The sequence below is a fragment of the Dipodomys ordii genome, unplaced genomic scaffold (genome assembly GCF_000151885.1).
Source record: "Dipodomys ordii isolate 6190 unplaced genomic scaffold, Dord_2.0 Scaffold113, whole genome shotgun sequence".
NCBI lineage: Eukaryota > Metazoa > Chordata > Mammalia > Rodentia > Heteromyidae > Dipodomys > Dipodomys ordii.
The window spans coordinates 3,258,362-3,278,763 of NW_012267329.1; the positions used below are offsets into that span (position 1 = coordinate 3,258,362).

At 42.0% G+C, this 20,402-nt stretch overlaps 1 protein-coding gene across 1 annotated transcript in view; it reads right to left on the bottom strand.

Moving 5' to 3' along the window:
* Positions 1-14,491, bottom strand: part of Swap70 (SWAP switching B-cell complex 70kDa subunit) — a 74,746-nt gene extending 60,255 nt beyond the window's left edge. The window contains exon 1 of the mRNA XM_013028676.1: positions 14,304-14,491. Within this exon, the coding sequence (XP_012884130.1) occupies positions 14,304-14,402 (99 nt within the window). The 5' untranslated portion in view covers positions 14,403-14,491. The remainder of the gene's footprint in view (positions 1-14,303) is intronic.
* Positions 14,492-20,402: the final 5,911 nt, after the last annotated feature.

The window sequence follows — 20,402 nt, forward strand, 5'->3', positions numbered from 1 at the left end:
TGGAGATAAGAGTTTCACGGACTTTCCTGCCCGGGCTGGCTTTGAACTGTGATCCTCAGATCTCAGCCTCCTGAGTAGCTAGGATTACAGGCGTGAGCCACCAGTGCCCAACCATCTTCTAAAATACCCTACAGTATTTCTACCTCCTTACTTCATGGATAAAAAGATAAGGGTCTGGGATTTGACTTAAGTCACAAAGTAATTATAACACTACAGTCTCCTGTCTGTCTGTCCCATGGTGATGACTAGTAGTAGAAACAGTTCCCTTTTACCTAATCACATCCTTCAGGACGAGGTCATTTTTTTTTGAGGGGGAGGGATGAGGAGGAGGGGGAGATAAAGAATACTAGAGGTTGAGGTTGAATTTGCTTGGCTTTTTGCACTTAAGGCTGGCACTCATCACTTGAGCCATACTTCTACTTCAGGCTTTTTGTAAATAATTGGAGATAAAGGTCTCATGAATTCTTCTGCCAGGGCAGATTCAAACAAGATCCTTAGATCTCAGCCTCCTGTGTAGCTAGATTTACAGGCAGAAGCCACCTGTGCCTGGCTAGAGTAATTCTTCAGAAACTCAAGAAAGCTTTCACCAACATTGATTTAGCATTCCATCCCTCCCCAATCCCCCCAGTCCTGGGGCTTGAACTCAGGACCTGGCTAGCTCTCTACCACTTCAGCCACAGCTCCACTTCCAGTTAATTGGTTAACTGGTTAATTGGAAATAAAAGTCTTATGGACTTTCCTGCTTGGGCTAGCTTCAAATCGTGATCCTCAGATCCCAACCTACTAAGTAGCTAGGATTACAGGCGTGAGCCACACAGGCACCCAGCCCTATTTAGGATTTAATTGTATTCTATTTCACATGCTTATAGGATTTCAAATACCTAACTGCAGCCCAGTGAAGGGGGACACTATCTACTATTTTCCTTCTTCTTTCACAGTGACTAGCATGGAGCTAAGGGAAAATTTCATAGGAGTAAAATGTGTACAGACAGATGAAGGCAAGATCTAACTCAAAAGCATCTGTTGTGATGCTATCCATGGAACAGATACAGCTCAACTACATGAATACCATTTGATTATATTCTAATTGAGTCACTTTTAAAAAGTTATTTTGGGAAATTTATCAACTTCAGGAAACATTGATGAATTTGATCACACAATTTGGGGGAGGGGGGGTGAAGGGGGAGGTGTACTGGTCTTGGGGCTTGAACTCAGGGCCTCGGTGCTATACTGAGCTTTTTTGCTCAATGTTAGCATGCTACCACTTTAGTCATACCTCTTTTTCCAGTTTTCTGGTGGTTAATTGAAGATAAGATTCTCATACACGTTCCTGCCCAAGCTGGCTTTGAACTGTGACCCTTAAATCTCAGCCTTCTGAGTAGTTAGGATACAGGTCTGTAGCCACTGGCACCTGGCTCATAATTTTTTTTTTAATTTCTCTTTTAAAAACATATCACAGGGGCTGGGAAGATGGCTCAGTGGTAGAGTATTTACCTTGCATGCATGAGGCCCTGGGTTCAATTGCTCAGCACCACATAAGTAGAAAAAGCCAAAAGTGGCGCTGTGGCTTGAGCTGAAGAGCTGAGGGACAGCACCCAGGCCCCACAACCGACCAAAAAAAAAAAAAGATACCACAGCCTGACATCAGTAGCACACACCTATAATCTAAGGAAGCCTCTCTTGGGCAACATCTTCCAATCTAGCACAACCTCCTTCAATTACACACACACACACACATACACACGCTGAAATATGGCACAAATATGATTGTGAAGTCCTGAGTTCAAGTCCAAGAACCAAAAAAGAGAAAAAAAAGGTATGTGAAAGGGGGAATCTACAATAGAAGAGAGAAAATAAGTAATTCAATTTTATATTGGAGATGTGAGGAGGAGATAGAAAAGGAGAAGAAGAAGGGAAAAGGAAAAAAGGGAAAGAAGGAAAATGAAAGAAAAAAGTAAAAGAGAAAAGAGAAAAAAAACTGTTTTATGAAATGCAGCCTTGGAACAATATAGGCCACTGAGGCACAGATCTACTTTACTTCCACTGTAGGAAAGAAACAGGAACAACAACAAAAAAAAAACCAGCTGAGAAAGCAGGTCAGAGTACTTAGTTGTTCTAATGATCTGTTAATTCACTGACTAAATAAAGTTTCTAGAACCTTCACCTGAGCAGAAATGAGAAATATCTACTGAGTGAGGGCAAATTTACCAAGGTCCATCCAGAGCTTCTTCTGTCTCTAGCTTCATTCCTATGTAACCCTGAGACTGGGGAAAAATACAAAGGAAACTGGAAGTGGAGGTCAGGAAGGTAATGAGGTGGAAGCCCAAGATCAGAAATGTGCAAGCTATTAAGGGCCAACATTTAAAAAAAATTAAGTATCTCTTACTAAAAGTAAGACTTTTTAAGGCAAAACAGGCCCTGTTGGTCAGATGGGGTGAATAAGGGTGAATGTGGCAAAGTACTTTACATGCATATATGAAAGCTGTTGATGTCTTGAAAAAAGGAGAGAAGACAGACCTCAACAGTACTGGAGAATGGTTAGTAGGGTTATAAGAGGAAGAGAAGTCAGGGGACCAGAAGTCAGAGACGAGACCTCTTTGGAGTGGTGGATATGTGGCTCAAGTAGGGCATTCTTGCCTACCAAGCTTGAGGCCCTGAGTTTAAATTACAGTATCATCCAAAACAGAAGTCTGATATTCTCATTATTTAAAGATCTGTCCTTACTATCTAGTTATAATAATTTTTTTTTTAATGCAAAGGCTCCCAGGCAGCAGTGGCTCACACCTATAATCCTAGCTACTCAGGAGGCTGAGATCTGAGGATCGAGGTTCAAAGCCAGCCCAGGCAGGAAAGTCCATGAGATCACTAGAAGACCGGAAGTGGCGCTGTGGCTCAAGCAGTAGAGAGCACTTGCCTTGAGCTGAAGAGCTCAAGGACATCGCCCAAGCCCAGAGTTCAAGCCCCACCACCGACAAAAAAAAAAGCAAAGGCTTTGCATGTCTTTGTTTTGGTGGTACTAGGATTGAACTCAAGACCTCATGCTTGCTAGGCCTGCACTCTACTACTTAACCCATCTGCCAGTCTTTTCATGTTGGTTTGATTGCTTGTTTGTTGTTCTGGGATTTAAACTAGGGGTCTCATACCCTCCCCTCCATGGGGCTTGAACTCGGCTTGGAAGCTGTCCCTCAGCTCTTCAGCTCAAGGCACAGTACCACACAGACTTTCCTGCCCAGGCTGGCTTTGAACAGTGATCCTCAGATCTCATCCTCCTGAATAGCTAGGATTATAGGCGTGAGACCCCAGCACACGGCTAATTCTATTTTTTTAAGTTAGACTTTTTTGTTCCTCAACAGAAATACCTTTTACCACAGGGGTTAACAGAAAGATAACACCAGAGATTAGGAATAGAATATTTTACATACCAAGTTTATAAGAATTAACTACATCTTTGTATATTGTGTTTCACACAATAGAAGCCTTTTACAGCAAATTGCTTCCTTTATATTTTCAGTTGATGACTGGCCCAGCTCAATTACTTTTGTAGCTATCAAAGTTAACACTTTTGAGGTTTAATGTCTACATGGGAACTGAATATAAGATATTTTCACAAGATATGCAAACCAATTACAAAGTAAAGAGTCAGAAACATCTTCTTGAAAATTTAGTATTGAGAAAATAGACTCAACTACCTACATTGTCCTTCTAAAATTTGGGTTCAATTTGATCCTCACTAGAGTTGTAAGCTCTTCTACTTCAGAAAGGTACAATTAAAAAAAAAATTAAAGCTGTTTCTAAAACAGGATAAAAATACAAAGCCAAAAAGCTTATTTGAAAAAATTCCCAGCACTGACATGTAATTCACATTGCAACCATAATTGCAAAGTAAACTTAAAATAGATATTACAACAATATCACTAAGGTTTGCTATATTTAAGAAGAAAACAATTTCTAAAATAGTAAGAGTAGTAATTTTTAAGGTACACTGTGATCTCTGGAAGGAATGTAAGAAACTAGAAATAATGGTAACTTTCTCATGGCTAGAAACCAGTGTAAGCTAAGTGTTTTGAATTGCCCTCTTATTGGGCTGGGAAGGTGGCTCAGTGGTAGAGCGCTTACCTTGCCTGCATGAGGCCCTGGGTTCGATTCCTCAGCACAAAAAGCAAAAAAGAAAAAAAGCCAGAAGTGGCGCTGTGGCTCAAGTGGTAGAGCACTAGCCTTGAGCTGAAGAGCTGAGGGACAGCACCCAGGCCCGGAGTTCAGGCCCCACGACCAGACTCAAAAAAAAAAAAAAAATGCCCTCTTGAATGTCCTTTTCCTATGAACATTATTCCACACATGTATATTAATAATATATAGTTCCTTTTAAGTATATAGTTGCTCTAAGCTATCTGTATAAATGAAGAATTCAAATCGTTCCTTTCCAGTATACAGTTATTTAAATAACCTTTTTATATCTTCTCAGAATTACATTTTATAAGTAACAATATTTACTGTCTTTCAGCAAGACCAATGAGATGACAAATAATACAAAAGATAATTTTTACATAGCAAAAGAAAAAGTAATTATTGTCTCTACTTCCAAAAATGCCCTATTTCCATTATTACTTCTGAAAATTAAAAGTATTAATGTCTGTTTTGGATGGCACATCTATAAATCTCTTATGAAATCCACTCACAAATCTCTCTCATTTAAAACTATAATAACAGGGCTCGGATGTAGCTCAGTGGCAAAGTACTTGCCTATCAAGTGTTAACATCCTGGGTTCAATCCCCAGTACCCAAAAAGAAAAGAAAACAGTTAAAACCCAAACAAATAAAACTATAACAAATAGTCTATAACTATAGACAAAACAAATAGTCTATAACTATAGACAAAAAAGCACAAATATAAAAAACAAACCAGAAAAAACTTTGTAAAAAAACAAACTGGGGGCCGGTGGCTCACGCTTGTAATCCTAACTACTCTGGAGGCTGAAGAGCTCAGGGACAATGCCCAGGCCCAGATATCAAGCCCCACGAATGACAAAAATAAGTAAATAAACAAACAAACAAATTATAGAGCCAAACACCAGCGGCTCATGCTACTCAGGAGGCTAACATCTGAGAATCGCAGTTTAAAGCCAGCCCAGGCACGAAAAGTTCATGAGACTCAAATCTCCAATTAATCACAGAAAAAGCTGAAAGTGGTGCTATGGCTCAATTGGCAGAGTGCTAGCCTTGAGCAACAGGAGCTCAGGGACAGTGTCCAGGACCAGAGTTTAATCCCCAGGACTTGGATAAACATATACACATACACATACACACATACATACACATGCGCGCGCACACACACACACACACACACACACATAGATAGATAGATATAGATATATATACACATATTCTAATATTTATTCCACCACCTATAAAAACCATTCTTTTATAAAGAAAATTTTCAATATGGGGGGGGAAGGAGAAGGATTGGGATTGTGGGGGAAGGGGGGAGGCTGGGAAGGGATGTGAAGGGTAAACAAAGGAGGAGGCTGCAATGCTTGGTAAAAAATGTACGCATTATCCTGTCCATGTAATTGTAACCCCTCTGTAAAGTATGTTCACAAATAAAATAAAATTTAAAAAAAAAGAAAATTTTCAATAGTCTCTAGTTTTTAATCAGTTATAGAAAGTATAATAAAACTGCAACCAAAATAAGTAATACAATCTCTGTTAATCTATCAGTTATAGAAAGTATAATAAAACTGCAACCAATATAAGTAATACAATCTCTGCAGTTTGTTCTAGAAAAGGAATATTTATAAATACAAATTTAAAAGCAAGTAGAGAATTATGTTTCCTGACATTAACCTTCTGCTATATCAGCTAATAAGAGATTCCTACACTAGTTTCAAAAAAAAAAAAAGCTTAACTTAGTTTATTGTCCATTTGTATTTTCCAGTCCACAAAACAGAGTAACATGAAATCAGTATGACAACAAAATAATAAGTTGACTTCTAACAATCCAATGGCAAATTAAACTAATAATGCTGATGGATTCCATGAGGGTGAACTGGGTGAAAGTACAGAGTAAAGGACAATACAGATGCAATTTAGGAATAAGGCACAAATGTCTCCATTAGAACCAAAGACACGAAGGTCCTCTGCAGAGAAGACTCACATTGCCAAGAAAAGCTAAAAGAGATCACACAGAATTTGGGAGGAAGATGTGAAGAGTATAGCTCAAGCCTGTAATCTTATCTACTTAGGAAGCTGAAATCTGAGGACTGTAGTTTGAAGCCAGCCTGGGCAGGAAGGTCCATGAGGCTCATATGTCTAATTAACCACCTAAAAACTGGCAGTGAAGATGTGGCTCAAAGTGGCAGAGCACTAGCCTTGAGTAAAATATCTCAGACAGCACCCAGGTCCTGAGTTAAAGTTCCACAGAGAAAAGAAAAAGAAAGGAAAGGAAAAGAAAAAAGGGAGGGAGGGGAGCGGAGGAAGAGGGAGGGAAGGAGGAAAAGAAAAAGTATGGTAAAGAGAGGAAGGCAGAAGTAGTTCCCCTTCTTTATTTGAGAAGTGCTGTAAAAAAAAAATTAAGTGACCTTAAGTAACCTAGTTGTTTTAACATTGTGACTAATGTTTCTAATGGACATCTGTTTCTTTATAAGTTACAGGTAGTTTTTACAATCTGTATTCTCTATTTTTTATTTTATTAATTAAAAATGTGTTTTCTGCCTGGGCTGGCTTCAAACCACGATCCTTAAATCTCAGCTTCCTGTGTAGCTGGGATTAAAAGCATGAGCCACTGACGCCCAGCAAATATACACTTCTTTTAACCAAGTAGGGATTTTTTTAGCATAGTTTTAAATGTCTTGTTTTTAACCTTTATAAAGTAGTCTCAGAATTTTCCAGTCTGCGAATAGTTGTTGTATAAAAATCAGTGGTCATCAGGTACAGCATTATTATTGCTGCTTTACTGATTGGTAGATTATAAAACTAAACAGGTTTTCATATGTGGTACTGTAATATTATAACTCGAAAATATATTTTGTATCTCTAACAAATAAAAATACATTAAAATTTGTATGCACAGTTCTACTAAACGTGAAGCAATTAGATGACAGGGAAGAACAAGAAAAATAAAGTTCAAATTAAATCCAAAAAAATTCTTTTTTTTTTATTTTATTTTTTTGTGAACATACTGTACAGAGGGGTTACAATTACATGAAAATCATAGGTATCTTTTTTTTTTTTTTTTTTGGTTCCGATCGTGGGGCCTGAACTCTGGGCCTGGGCGCTGTCCCTCAGCTCTTCAGCTCAAGGCTAGCTCTCTACCACTTGAGCCACAGCGCCACTTCCAGCTTTTTTCTTTCTGCTTATGTGGTGCTGAGGAATCAAACCCAGGGCCTCATGCATGCAAGGCAAGCGCTCTACCACTGAGCCACCTTCCCAGCCCACTCCCTGGGCTCTTTTGCTCAAGGCTAGCACTCTCCCACTTTGAGCCACAGAGCCACTTTCAGTTTTCTGGTAGTTAACTGGAGATGAGTCTCAAAGACATTCCTTCCCAGGTGGCTTCAAACCATGATCTCAAATCTCATCTTCCTGAGTAGCTAGGATTACAGAAATAAGCCACTAGTGACCAGCTAGTATTTCTGTTTCTCATGTTTCACTACCATATTACACAGCACTGGGCAATGTCCAACACATGAAGTGTCAACTAAACATTTAGTGACTGTATTCATTCTCCATATCAAAAGTTACAAAAGTAATTTTTAATGCGAAATATATTTTAGAATAGCCCTATAGCCTAAAAAAAAGTAAGCTTTTTCTTAAATTAGCAAGGCACATTATACACACTAAAAATGCAATAAGTTATTGAACAAAATAATTAACAAATGAAGGCCAAATTCTCACCTAGACAATGAAAATCTTCAAACACCAAAAAGAAGAAATTTAAACAAAAAATTTTAAATATTTTCAGTCCTACAAACACTGGCAAGATGAATGTAACTGAATTAATCCCAGAATTTCTTCTTTTTTTTTTTTTTTTTGTCTGTCGTGGGGCTTGAATTCTGGGCCTGGGCATTGTCTCTCAGTTCTTCAGCTCAAGGCAAGCACTCTACTACTTGAGCCACAGTGCTACTTCTGGTTTTATGGTGGTTTACTGGAGATAAGAGTTTCACAGACTTTCCTGCCAGACTGGCTGAACTGTGATTCTCAGAACTCAGCCTCTTGAGTAGCTAGGATTACAGGAATGAGCCACCGAAGCCCAGCTCCAGAATTTCTTGTTTGTTTTTGGTCAATCGTGGGGCTTGAACTCTGGGCCTGGGCGCTGTCCCTCAGCTCTTCAGCTCAAGGCTAGCGCTCTCAGATCTCAGCCTCCTGAGTAGCTAGGATTACAGAAATGAACCACCGAAGCCCAGTTCCAGAATTTCTTTTCTTTTTTTTTTTTTTTTGGTCCATCGTGGGGCTTGAACTCGGCCTGGGCGCTGTCCCTCAGCTCTTCAGCTCAAGGCTAGCACTCTACCACTTGAGCACAGCACCACTTCAGGCTTTTTCTGTTTATGTGGTACTGAGGAATCGAACCCAGGACTTCCTGCATGCGAGGCAAGCATTCTACCACTGAGCCACCTTCCCAGCCCCAGCCCAGAATTTCTCAAGCACACATATTACGCACAGATGGCAGAGATAAAATAAAATTGTACAGAAATACTAACAGCATCTGTGGTTGAAAGTTATGAACTGAGATTTTTTTGGTCAGTCATAGGACTTGAACTCTGGGCTTGGGCGCTGTCCCTCAGCTCTTCAGCTCAAGGCAAGCACTCTACCACTTGAACCACAGAACCACTTCTGATTTTCTGGTGGTTTAATGGAGATAAGAGTCTCACGGTCTTTTCCTGCCCAGGCTGGCTTTGAAATGCAATCCTCAGATCTCAGCCTCCTGAGTTACTAGGATTACAGGTGTGAACCACTGGGCCCTGGCTTTGAACTGAGATTTTTATACTTCATGACAAACCTGCTCTCAAGAATCCCCCAGGAGAAGCTAGGCGGAGGGCACAGAATCTGAGGGAAACAGGGAAAAATATACCACATAGGGGCCCATCAGCCACACTGGACATTGATGAAAATGAATTAAGTAACTGAAGAGCAGCGATGCCGAGGGAGGGAATGAGAGGGAAGGGAGGGAACAGCTTACACTAAGCCAAAGGAAAGAAATATACATATCACCCAATGTGGAAAATATAGTTGCATTGTCAAAGCTCATAGAATTCACAAATTTTTTTTTTTTGGGGTCCGGTCATGGGGCCTGAACTCTGGGCCTGGGCGCTGTCCCTCAGCTCTTCAGCTCAAAGCTAACGCTCTACCACTTGAGCCACAGCGCCACTTCCGGCTTTTTTCTTTTTGCTTATGTGGTGCTGACGAATCGAACCCAGGGCCTCATGCATGCAAGGCAAACGCTCTACCACTGAGCCACCTTCCCAGCCCCACAAATTTTATATATAGACCATGATAATGACAATTTGCTTTGTGAAGGTTAAAATGTGTTTGTGACTTTACCTATCACTATGTCACAATACTGTGAAATTTATGTAATCACTTAATCTCAATAAAAAAATTATTAAAAAAAAAACAGGATGGGACAAGGACCTAATATCCAGAATATACAAGAAACTCAAGAAACTAAACCCTCCAAAAATCAATGACCCAATGAATAAAAGGGCAAAGAAGCTAAACAGAGACTTCTCAGAAGTAAGAATGCCCAATAAACACAGGAACAAATGCTCAACATCCCTAGGCTATAAAGGAAATGTGAATTAAAATAGCACTGAGATTCCATCTCACCCCAGTAAGATTGGTCATCATCAAGAATATAAACAGGAAAACAAAAAAAGAATATAAACAGGGCCGGGAAGGTGGCTCAGTGTTAGAGTGCTTGTTTTGCATGTATCAGGCCCTGGGTTCCATTCCTTAGCACTACAAACGCAGAAAAAGCCGGAAGTAGTATTGTGGTTTAAGTGGTAGAGCATTGGCCTGGAGCTGAAGAGCTGAAGGACAGTGCCCAGGCCCCAAGACTGACCAAAAAAATATAGATATAGATATAAATATAAATATATAAACAATAACAAATGTTGGCACAGATGGCAGGATGGAGAAAAGGAACCTTATTATTCTGTTGGTGGGAATGTAAACTAGCACAACCTCTTTGCAAGGCAAGTTTAGAGATTCCTTAAAAAACAACATAAAAATGAACTATGCAACTTGTGGGCAGGGATGGGTAGGGAGAAATAAAGGGAAACAAAAAGGAAGAGATGACATTGTCTAAGAAGAATTGTACCAATTACCTGAGACTTACGGAACTGTAACCTCTTTGTATAACTCCTAATAATAACAGTAAAACAGAGGAAAGATGAATAAATGCAGTCATGGTACTCAGTAGATACTAGGTGGAAAATGAACTACACAATTTGTGGGCAGGGACGGCAGAGGGAAACTGGGGGAAAAGGAAGGAAGGGTTGATACTGTCCAAATATATACTGATTCATAAGAGTACCCCCTTCTGAACATTTTAATAATAATAAAATTATATTTAAAAGTAATAAAAAGCATTTAGATGAGGTTCCATTGCATGAGATGTGGGAAATGTTGGACTTAAGTGCATACCCACTAGGTAGTAGTAGATGTCTTTTTCTTAATTATTAAAGCTCACAAATGGTGTTTGTTCAAAAGTACAAGTATGTTTGACTTACATTAAAACTGTTTCTAACACTGTTCAAAAAAAAAAACCCTCTTCACAAAAAAAAAAAAAAAATTAAAAAAATAGCTGGATTGCACGAGGCTCCAATCTGTAATCTTAGATACTGAGGATGCTGAGATATGAGGATTGTGATTCAAAGCAAGCCCCAGGAAGGAAAGTCTGTGAGACTCTTATCTCCAACTAACCACACAAAAAACCAGAAATGGAGCTGTGGCTCAAGTGGTAAGAGCACTAGCATTGAGCACAAAAGGTCAACACCCAGGCACAAAACTTCAGGCCCAGGAATAGCATAATAATAATAATAATGTCATTTGCAGAGAAATGGATGGACCTAAAAGAGCTCATGTTAAGTGAAGTAAGTCAGGCTCTGAGAGACAAATCGGGACATTTTCTCTCATATGTAGAAGCTAGATCAGTAAAATACAAACATATGCCGGGAGCTAATGGCTCACACCCGTAATCCTAGCCACTGAGGGGCTGAGATCTAAGGACTGAACTTTGAAGCCTGCACAGGCAGAATGTCCATGAGACTCCTATCTCCAACTGATCACCAAAAGCTAGAAGTAGAGCTGTGGCTCAAGTGATAGAGTGCTAACCTTGAGCAAAAGAAATTCAGGAAGAGTGCCCAGGTGCTGAAGTCAAGCCTCATGACAAAAAATAAAATAAAATACAAATATACACAATAACATAAACAGAATGTTATGCACATACACACAAACTGCCTAAAGGATGGTATAAGGAAGAATCCCAATGGTGAGCAACTAATGAACTGTTCAGCAAAATGAACACAAGGAAGCAGAAGCATGTTTGGGCAGTGGGGAGGACACATGAATGGAGAGAGGAAAGATGAACAGTCATTATAAGCCGGGGGCTGGTGGCTCATGCCTGTAATCCTAGCTACTCAGGAGGCTGAGATCTGAAAATCAAGGTTCAAAGCTTGCCTGAGCAGGAAAGTCCGTGAGACTCTTATCTCCAATAAAAACCACTAGAAAACTGGAAGTGGCACTGTGGCTCAAGAGGCAGAGCGCTTGCCTTGAGCTGAAGTGTGCAAGGACAGCACCCAAGCCCAGAGTTCAAGCCCCATGACCAACAAAAAAAGTCATTATATTCTGTTCAAGAGGAAGTGTACTCATTACCTCACTCATGTAACTGTAACCCTCTGTATAGTATCTTTACAATAAAAAAAGTCATTATATTCAATGTACAGTATGTAAAAACAGAACTATGTAATTTAAAGATAGGGATGGGAGTGGGAAAACTACACAAAGAAATGTGGTCAAAACTCAGTATTAAAACAATAAAATATATTAAAATAATATAAGGAAGGACAAAAGAAACAGAAAACAGAAACCAAATAATAGAAATAATTATACATTCTACTAATGTAGAAACTACATCCAATCATAACAATAATTACATTAAATGTAAATTATCTACATAAACCAATTAAAAGATAGGTTGTTAGAATGAACAAGACCCAGTTATATACTATGAACAAGACCCAGTTACATACTATCTACAAGAAAACCACTTTAAATATAGTAATAGTATAGTATAGTAAAAATGAAAATAGCGAAAAGCTGGGTGCTGGTGGCTCACACTGAAAATCCTAGCTATTTAAAAGGCTGAGATCTGAGGATCCCAGTTGAACATCCAGCCAGACAAATCTGAAAGACTCTCATCTCCAATTAACCAGCAAAAAGGCGGAAGTTAGAGGTGTGGTTCAAGTGGTAGAGCACTTGCTAAAACAAAAAAGCTAAGAACAGCTGAGATCCCAGAGCACTTTACCCAGTTCCCCCTAGTGATGATACATTTTACAAAATACAATATTATACTCCGGATATTGGCACTGATCTCATGTGGATTCCAGCATCACTTGAGGGATATCATCTGATTCTCATGAGTTAGCCTGCTTTCCAGCAAAAAAAGCTAAAAAGCTAAGCAAGAGCTTGAGGCCCTGAATTCAAGCCCCATTACAAGCATACCAAAAAAAAAAAAAAAAGTGAAAACAAAATGTAGGAGTTGGAAACTGGAGGCGTGGCTCAGATGGTAGTGTGCTAGCCAAAGAATGAAAGCTCAGTTACTGAGTCTGAGTCCTGATCTTAGACCAAAAATTAATTAAATAAAATACAGGCCTATTCATAATCACCAAAAACTGAGAAAAATACAAAGCTTCAAGAATGAAACGATAAACTATGACAGCCATAAAATGAAATATTACTCGGCAATAAAAAGAATGACTGTACAAGCAAGCTGGATGAATCTCCAAGGCATTATGCTAAGCAAAATAAGCCCAATTTAAAGTTACTGCTGTACGATCACATAATATACTTGTAGAAATACTAGCCCAGCTAATAACAGTAAATATTAAGCCAGCTGTTGGGGACGGGAATGGGCCTCCTCATGAGGGAGCGTGGAGTGAGGGAAATGATGAAACCCTCTTTGTCACAGTAGTTATACAATTCTACATATGGCAAAGCTCATAGAACTGTATGCCAAAAGTCAATTTTTTAAGTAAAATAAACAAGATGTGGATGATTTCCATGGGTTCTTCTAAACTATGATTGTATAAATGAGAAAAACAAGAGGCAAGCAAAAAGTGTCAAGTTCTAATGGCAGAAAAGCTGCTACTCAAAAAAAAAAAAAAAAACTTCCTGATTACTACTGCACAAAACATTCCAAGGCAAACCCAATCTTCAGAAATGTATTCCCAGGAGAGGTTAAGAAAACTGGTCATTCAGATCCAAAATGTGTGTATTTGAAAATGCCTGTGAATGGCTCTTCTTGTCCGTTTCTATATTTTATACTTTCATGAAGCTGCCAATTTCTCCTGGCTGAGCGCCACTTCCCTTCCTTGAGGCCCTTCAGCTTACAAGTACCCCTCACTCTGACTTAGTGAAAGGGTGTCTGCCTTTGCAGGGAAGGTCTCTGCCAGATCATCAGTGTTCCTTGTTTGGGGGTGGGGGGAGAGGGAGGACACAGCACACGCCCTCCACTAGTTCCAGACCTTAGAACCCACCCAAGGCGCAGAGGTCTTCAGAAATCGGAAAGCCCCCTCACCGCCCAAGCCTCCCAAAGGAGGAACAGGTTGGGGGGCCGGACTCGAGGGTGGGGCGGGGAGGGAATCTCTCTTTTCTCAACCGTGACCCGGGTGCACTGGGCCCCCGGGTTGGGTGTGCGGGCTGCAGAGACGACCCCTCCCCGGTCCCCCGGAGTAAGGGGGGAAACCCAGGGACGGTGGTGTAAGGCGGCTACCCACGGCCCTCTGAGTCCCAAACTTTGTAGGGCCCCGGCGCCCACAGGGAAGCAGCCTCGCCCCTTACAAACGCCCAACCTCTTGGGGTTCACCGAAGCCCCGAGGGGGCTGGCACGCCCGTGCGCGCGCAGCCCCGAGGCCAGAAGGAAGCAGGACGCTCGGAATCCCGGCCCCTGCCCTGCCAGCAGGCCGCCGGGCCGCATTCCCGCCCGCCCCGCCCCGCCCCGCCCCGCAGCCGCCACCGCGGCCGCTCCGGCTTCCACCTGGGAGAGAGCGCGCCCCGGAGGGCCGTGAGGGGCCGGGTCGCAGGACGCCCACCTTGAGCTGAGACTTGGAGACCTTGCCGCTGCGGTCGAGGTCGAGCGCAGTGAAAGCGTGCCAGATGGCCTTCAGCAACTCATCCTTCAAGCTCCCCATGGCCGTGGCCAGGCTACCCACTACTGCCTCCACCACCCGCTAAGGCCGGGTCCGCTCCGACGATCCCTCCGCGCCTCAGCGGCTCCGGGACCGACGGCGCTGGCCACGCGCGTCACCTGACCGGGGAAGCCCCGCCCTTCGCCCCGCCCAACCCCAGAGTCCCCGCCCACCAGGTCGGTCACCAGCCTTCTACCTCGCCTAGGCCTGTGAACACTTCCCAGTTCTCTAGTTGGTTCCCATATTCAGGCTATTTTCAGGGCTCGCATATACCCCCCAAACAAATGCCCCCCCATCCCAAGGAAGAACGCCAAGAGGCTGTAGGGAGCCCCAGCAGTGAAAAAGGAAGTCCTGGTCCTGCCCAGGGATGAAGTCATTGTTTTTAGGAAGCCACACAAAATTCCGCAGTGTCCCAGGACAGAGCCTCAAAAGCTAGCTCAGGCCCCAGTTGGGGAAATAAGCACCTCTCAGGGAAGTCAGTTTGCTCATTCCGCAAATGTGCAGGAATGCTTTCTGCAGTGGGCTCTGCAAGCAAGCGCACGGACGGGCTTTAAGGTGGGTTAGGTAGAGTCAGACAGACTGTTCTTTGTAACCCCCGGCCCCAGAAGAAGCAAGGGTTTGCTAGTGTTTCCAAACATGTGGTTGAAAATCTGGGAGGACCCCAGAAAACCACCCCACCCTCTTTCCTAATCAGAATGGGTGGGTCACTTCAAAGAATTTAGCCCAGATTGAGGAAACTATCCTCCCAATTATAGCTGTTCTATTCATATCTGTTAGCAATGGTCACTAGAGCTCTTCCAGCTTCAAATTCTCCACACATAAAATGAATGTGGTTGTACCAGATGTTCCAGAAGGTGCTTTCCTTGATAATTATCTATTCCTGAAGTAATAAATCTTCTGGGTGACTCTGATCCCATTAAGCACAATGCGTCTCCTCTACAATCGTAGGCCAAATCTAGACAATGTGAAGAGAAGAATAAATGCCAAGTTTTCAAAAGGAGAGATTCCCAGATAAAGCATGGTTTCGTTTGCCTTTTCGGTTTGCTTTATGACCCTATTATGGTAGAATCCCAGCACTAGGGAGGAAGCACAAAGGCATGAAGATCAGGAGTTGGAGGAAAGCCAGATGCTGGTGGTTCACGTCTGTATTCCTAGCTATTCAGGAGCCTAAAATCTGAGGATTGAGGTTCAAAGTCAGGCAGGGCAGAAAAGTCCATGAGTCTTTCTTATCCTTCAGGTAGCCCCCCAAAATCTAGAAGAGGTAGAGTTGCAGCCTTGAGAGAAAAAAACTAACCTAAACTAAAGGACTGCACCCAGGCCCTTAGTTCAAACCCCAGTACCAGTGCAAAAATAAGAAACAAAATATAGCTGGGTGCCAGTGGCTCATGCTTGTAATCCTAGTTACTTAGGTTGAAATCTGAGGATAACGGTTCAAAGCCAGCCTGGGCAGGAAAGTCCATGAGACTCTTATCTCCAATAAACCACCAGAAAACCAGAAGTGGCGCTGTGGCTCAAGTGGTAGAGTGCTAGCCTTGAACTGAAGAGCTGAGGGACAGTGCCCAGGCCTAAAGTTCAAGCCCCACAACGACCAAAAATAAATAAATAAACAAAATAAAGTTCCTTTATCATAAGTGCATTCGTAGATAGATAGATAGATAAATCGATAGATAATTTGAAGCTGTGGGTGTGGCTCAAGTGGTAGAGCAATTGCTTGACAAGTGCAAGGACTTGAGCTCGAACTTTAGTACAGCCAAAAGAGACAGAAAAAAATATATAAAAGAATGAGGGATATGGAAAGAACAGAAAAAGAAGGAGCTGCATTCATGTGTCTGAGATAAAAGGAAATATGATGGGCTAGGGAAAAAGATGGCCCCCTAGAAAGAAAGTAGAAACAAAGGAATGTTACCCCTCACTGTGGTAGCGGGACTTAACACAACATTTCATCACTGCTAGTCCCAACTTTCCTGGTTTCTTTTCTTTTTCTTAGGTCTGAGGCCAGGACACAAACTCAGTACCTGCCACTTTTGCCCATTGGCTAGCACTCTACCAACTGAGCCATGCCACCAAACCACCTTTTCTAGTTTCTATTGTTTATCTTCCTCTATGCCAGCCCATCTCCTAGCCAGCAAAAACACACTGTTTAACCTTTAAATCCTTTAAACCAACTCAGCTTACCCAGGTAGTAGCAAAGAAATAAATCTTCCTAATTCCTTTCTTTCTTTCTTTCTTTCTGTCAGTCAGTCATGGGGCTTGAACTCAAGAACTGGGCACTGTACATGAACTCCTTTGCTCGAGACTAGGGCTCTAGCACGTGAGTGACAACTCTACTTCCAGTTTTCTGGTGATAAAGTGGAGATAAGAGTCTCATCAGGGAGCTGGGAAAGTGGCTCAATGGTAGAGCACTTGCCTTGCATGCATGAGACCCTGGGTTCCATTCCTCAGCACCACATAAGCAGAAAATTCTGGAAGTGGCGCTGTGGCTCAAGTGGTAGAGTGCTAGCCTAGAGCTGAAGAGCTGAAGGACAGTGCCCAGGCCCAGATTCAAGCCCATGACCAACAAAAAAATAAAATAAGAGTCTTGTAGGGGTGCCAGTGGCTCACACCAACTACTCAGGAGGCTGAGATCTGAGGATCACAGTTCAAAGATAGCCCAGGCAGGAAAGTCCTTGAAACTCTTATCTCCCATAAAATCGAAGTGGCACTGTGATAGAGCACTAGCCTTGAGCTGAAGAGCTGAGGGACAGCACCCAGGCCCAGAGTTCCAACCCCGTAACAGACCAAAAAAAAAAAAAAAAGGTGGTATCATTTCTCCTGGGGATGTTAATGGAGGGTCTCAGCTCCTCTGCACATCAACCTACCCACAGGATGCTTGAATACCTTTAGCATGTAGCAACTGATTTTCCCCAGAGAAAAATGATCTATGAACAATTGTGAGCTACAGTGTCTCTTCTTATTTTTACTTATTTGGCAGTTGTCTATTGCATCCTAAGCAAACACCCTACCAACTGAGCTACATGCCCAGCCCTAATCCCTACTGTCTCCCAGCAAAAGCATCTTACAGCAGGAAATAACCTAATAATAGAGATTAAATTCAGTACATTTCAAGTAAACTATTCACTTTGGGTAAAAGTAATGTTGGGATTTTTCTCAGTTCACAGAACAGCTATAAGGTAGAGAGAGGGGTATGTGTCATAAGTACTCCCAATTAGACACAAAGGCTTCAAAATTTTTAAGAGTATTATCTCAGAAGAGTTTAATTTTAAGTCCAAGGAAGAGAAAGAATTATCTTTAAAAGATTTTAAAGAGCCAGCATCAGTGAATAATACCTGTAATTCTAGCTACTTGGGAAGCAGATAAATGGAGGAGTGAAGCTTGAGAACAATTCAGGCAGATAGATTAGCCAGACCTCTTTTCAGCCCATGGCTGGATTCAGTGGTGCACACCTGTCATCCCAGGCTACATAGGAACCTGATCAGTGCCCTACCAGCCAGGCTGGGGCAGACTCTGTGTCCATGGAAGGAAAAGTGAATGAGGTAGCTTGAGCCTGTGATCTCAAGTATGATGGGAAGCTGAAAGTAGGAAGATCAAGGCTGAGGCGCACAACTAGGTGGAAAGGGAGAACTTATCCTAAAAATAACCAGTACAAAAACAGGGCTGAGGATGTTGCTCTAGCCAAGTTCAAGTCCTGAGTTCAAATCCCACAAGAGAAGGGGAAGACTTTATGGATGTGGTTTTTGTTTAATGGAGTGAACCTCAATGCTCTTAACAGAAAACCCAGGGTATTTTATTTTGGGGGGCCTGGGCTCTGTCCCTCAGCTCTTTAGCTCAAGGCTAGCTCTCTACCACTTAAGCCACAGCACCACTTCTTGTTTTCTGGTGGTTTATTAGAGATAAGAGTCTCATGGACTTTCCTGCCCGGGCTGGCTTTGAACCATGATCCTCAAATCTCAGCCTCCTGAGTAGCTAATATTATAGGCATGAGCCACTAGCACCCAGTTTCCCGGATATTTTTAAAAGACTTGTATTGGTAGAAGCATCACCAACTTGGACTGTAGAGAATAGAGATGGTTCAAAGTAAAAAGAGGCCTCTGGGAATCCATTGTTATTGCAGAAGAAACAGGCAGAGAAAGCAACTCATTTGGGAGCACTTGCAGTTCCTTCGGGGGGGGGGGGGACAAATTGTAGAAACAAGAACCCAAAAGAAACAACCAAGAATTGTAAAGAAACATTATTTAGAGTAGGACTGGGCCTATGTGAAAGAACTGGAAATATGTTCCTAAATAGAAACTAGATTTCTTTTCTTCTCTTTTCTTTTTTTTCTCTTGTTGGTGCTGCTCCTGTGGCTTGAACTCAGGGCCTGGGTACTGCCCCTGCGATTTTTTCTTCAAGGTTAGCACTGTATTACTTGAATCACAGCTCCATTTTCAGTTTTTTGGTGGTTAATTGGAGATAAGAGGCTCACAGACTTTCCTGCCCAGGCTGACTTTGAACCACATTCCCCGGACCTCAGCCTCCTTAGTCACTAGGATTGAGTGTGAGCCACTGGAGCCTGGTGGATCTCATTATTTCTATAGACTAATGTTTAGTATGAGCCTCACATCTTTCTTTCCTTCCTCTATTTCAGTGTAGCTATAGTGTTCCTATGTCATCACTACATGTTGGACAGTATGCAAAAAAAAAAAAAAAAATTAAGCCAGGTGCCTGAAGCTCACACCTGTAATCCTAGCTACTCAGGAGGCTAAGAGATGAGGATTTCCAGCCCAGGGAAGGAAAGTTTGTGAGACTCTTATTTCTAATTAGCCACCAAAAAGCTGTAAGTGGAGCTGTGGCTCAAGTGGTAGAGTGCCAGTCTTGAGTGAAAGGCTAAAGGACAGTGCCAGGGCTCTGAGTTCAAGCCTCAGTACCGGCACAAAAAAAAATAAAAGAGTTAAATAACTTTTCATTTGTCAGTCATGGGGCTTGAACTCTGGGTCTTGGTGGTATCCTTGAGCTTTTTCACTCAAGGCTAGTGCTATACCACTTCCAGCCATAGCACCACTTCTGGTTTTCTGGTGGTTAACTGGAGATAAGAACCTCACGTACTGTTCTGCCCTGGCTGGCTTTGAACTGTAATTCTCAGATCTCAGCTCCCTGAGTAGTTAGGATTACAGGCATAAGCCACCACCCCAGCTAACATAACTCTTATCATAATTATCATAACATGACTGCTTATCCTTAGTAAGATCAGTTTATAAATTCTGTCTTTGACTGACAACTATGAACTTCAATTTGGGGCAAGTTCCTCTATCCTAAACTGACTATACAAACAATAAGATTTATGCCAAATACCCCACCTTCCTTCTGGAAGTTTTCAGTTTGGTTATGCATAAGGCAATGTCAGAGATTACCATGTGACTAGCCCTCAATAAAAATGGAACAATAAAAGCCCTGAACATTGAATCCTAATGAGCTTTTGTGGTTGGCAACATTTCACCTATGTTTTCACAACTCATTGCTGAGAGAATTAAGCATATCTTGAGCAGAGGGACAGCGCCCAGGCTGCTCCCTCTCAAGATCTTGATGCCATGTTGTGAGAAGTTAAAGTTATGTGGAAAGGCTATGTGGAGACAATTCTAGCCAGATGTTTCAAAGCCCCAAGCTGTTTCCAGTCACCAGATAGTAAGGGAGCCATCTTAGACCATCTAATCCCAGCAGACCCTATATGGAGAAGCAAAGTTCCAGACATGTGACTCCTGGCAAGCTGTCCCTGACATCTCTAGCTCTTTGAGCTGATCTGGCTGAGACATGAGACTCTGGGAAATAAAAATGAGTTATTCCCACAATCATCCACACAAACTGCTGACCTACAAGATTATAAGGACAATGCAAAGGTGCTTTATAGAAGTGAGTTTGGGATAGATGGTTAGGTATCATTAAATAACTGAGCAGCAGTGACAAGATGTTCTCAAGATAACATGTCCTTCTTCTGCCCACCAGAGAAGATTCTATCTTGGCCTATTCACT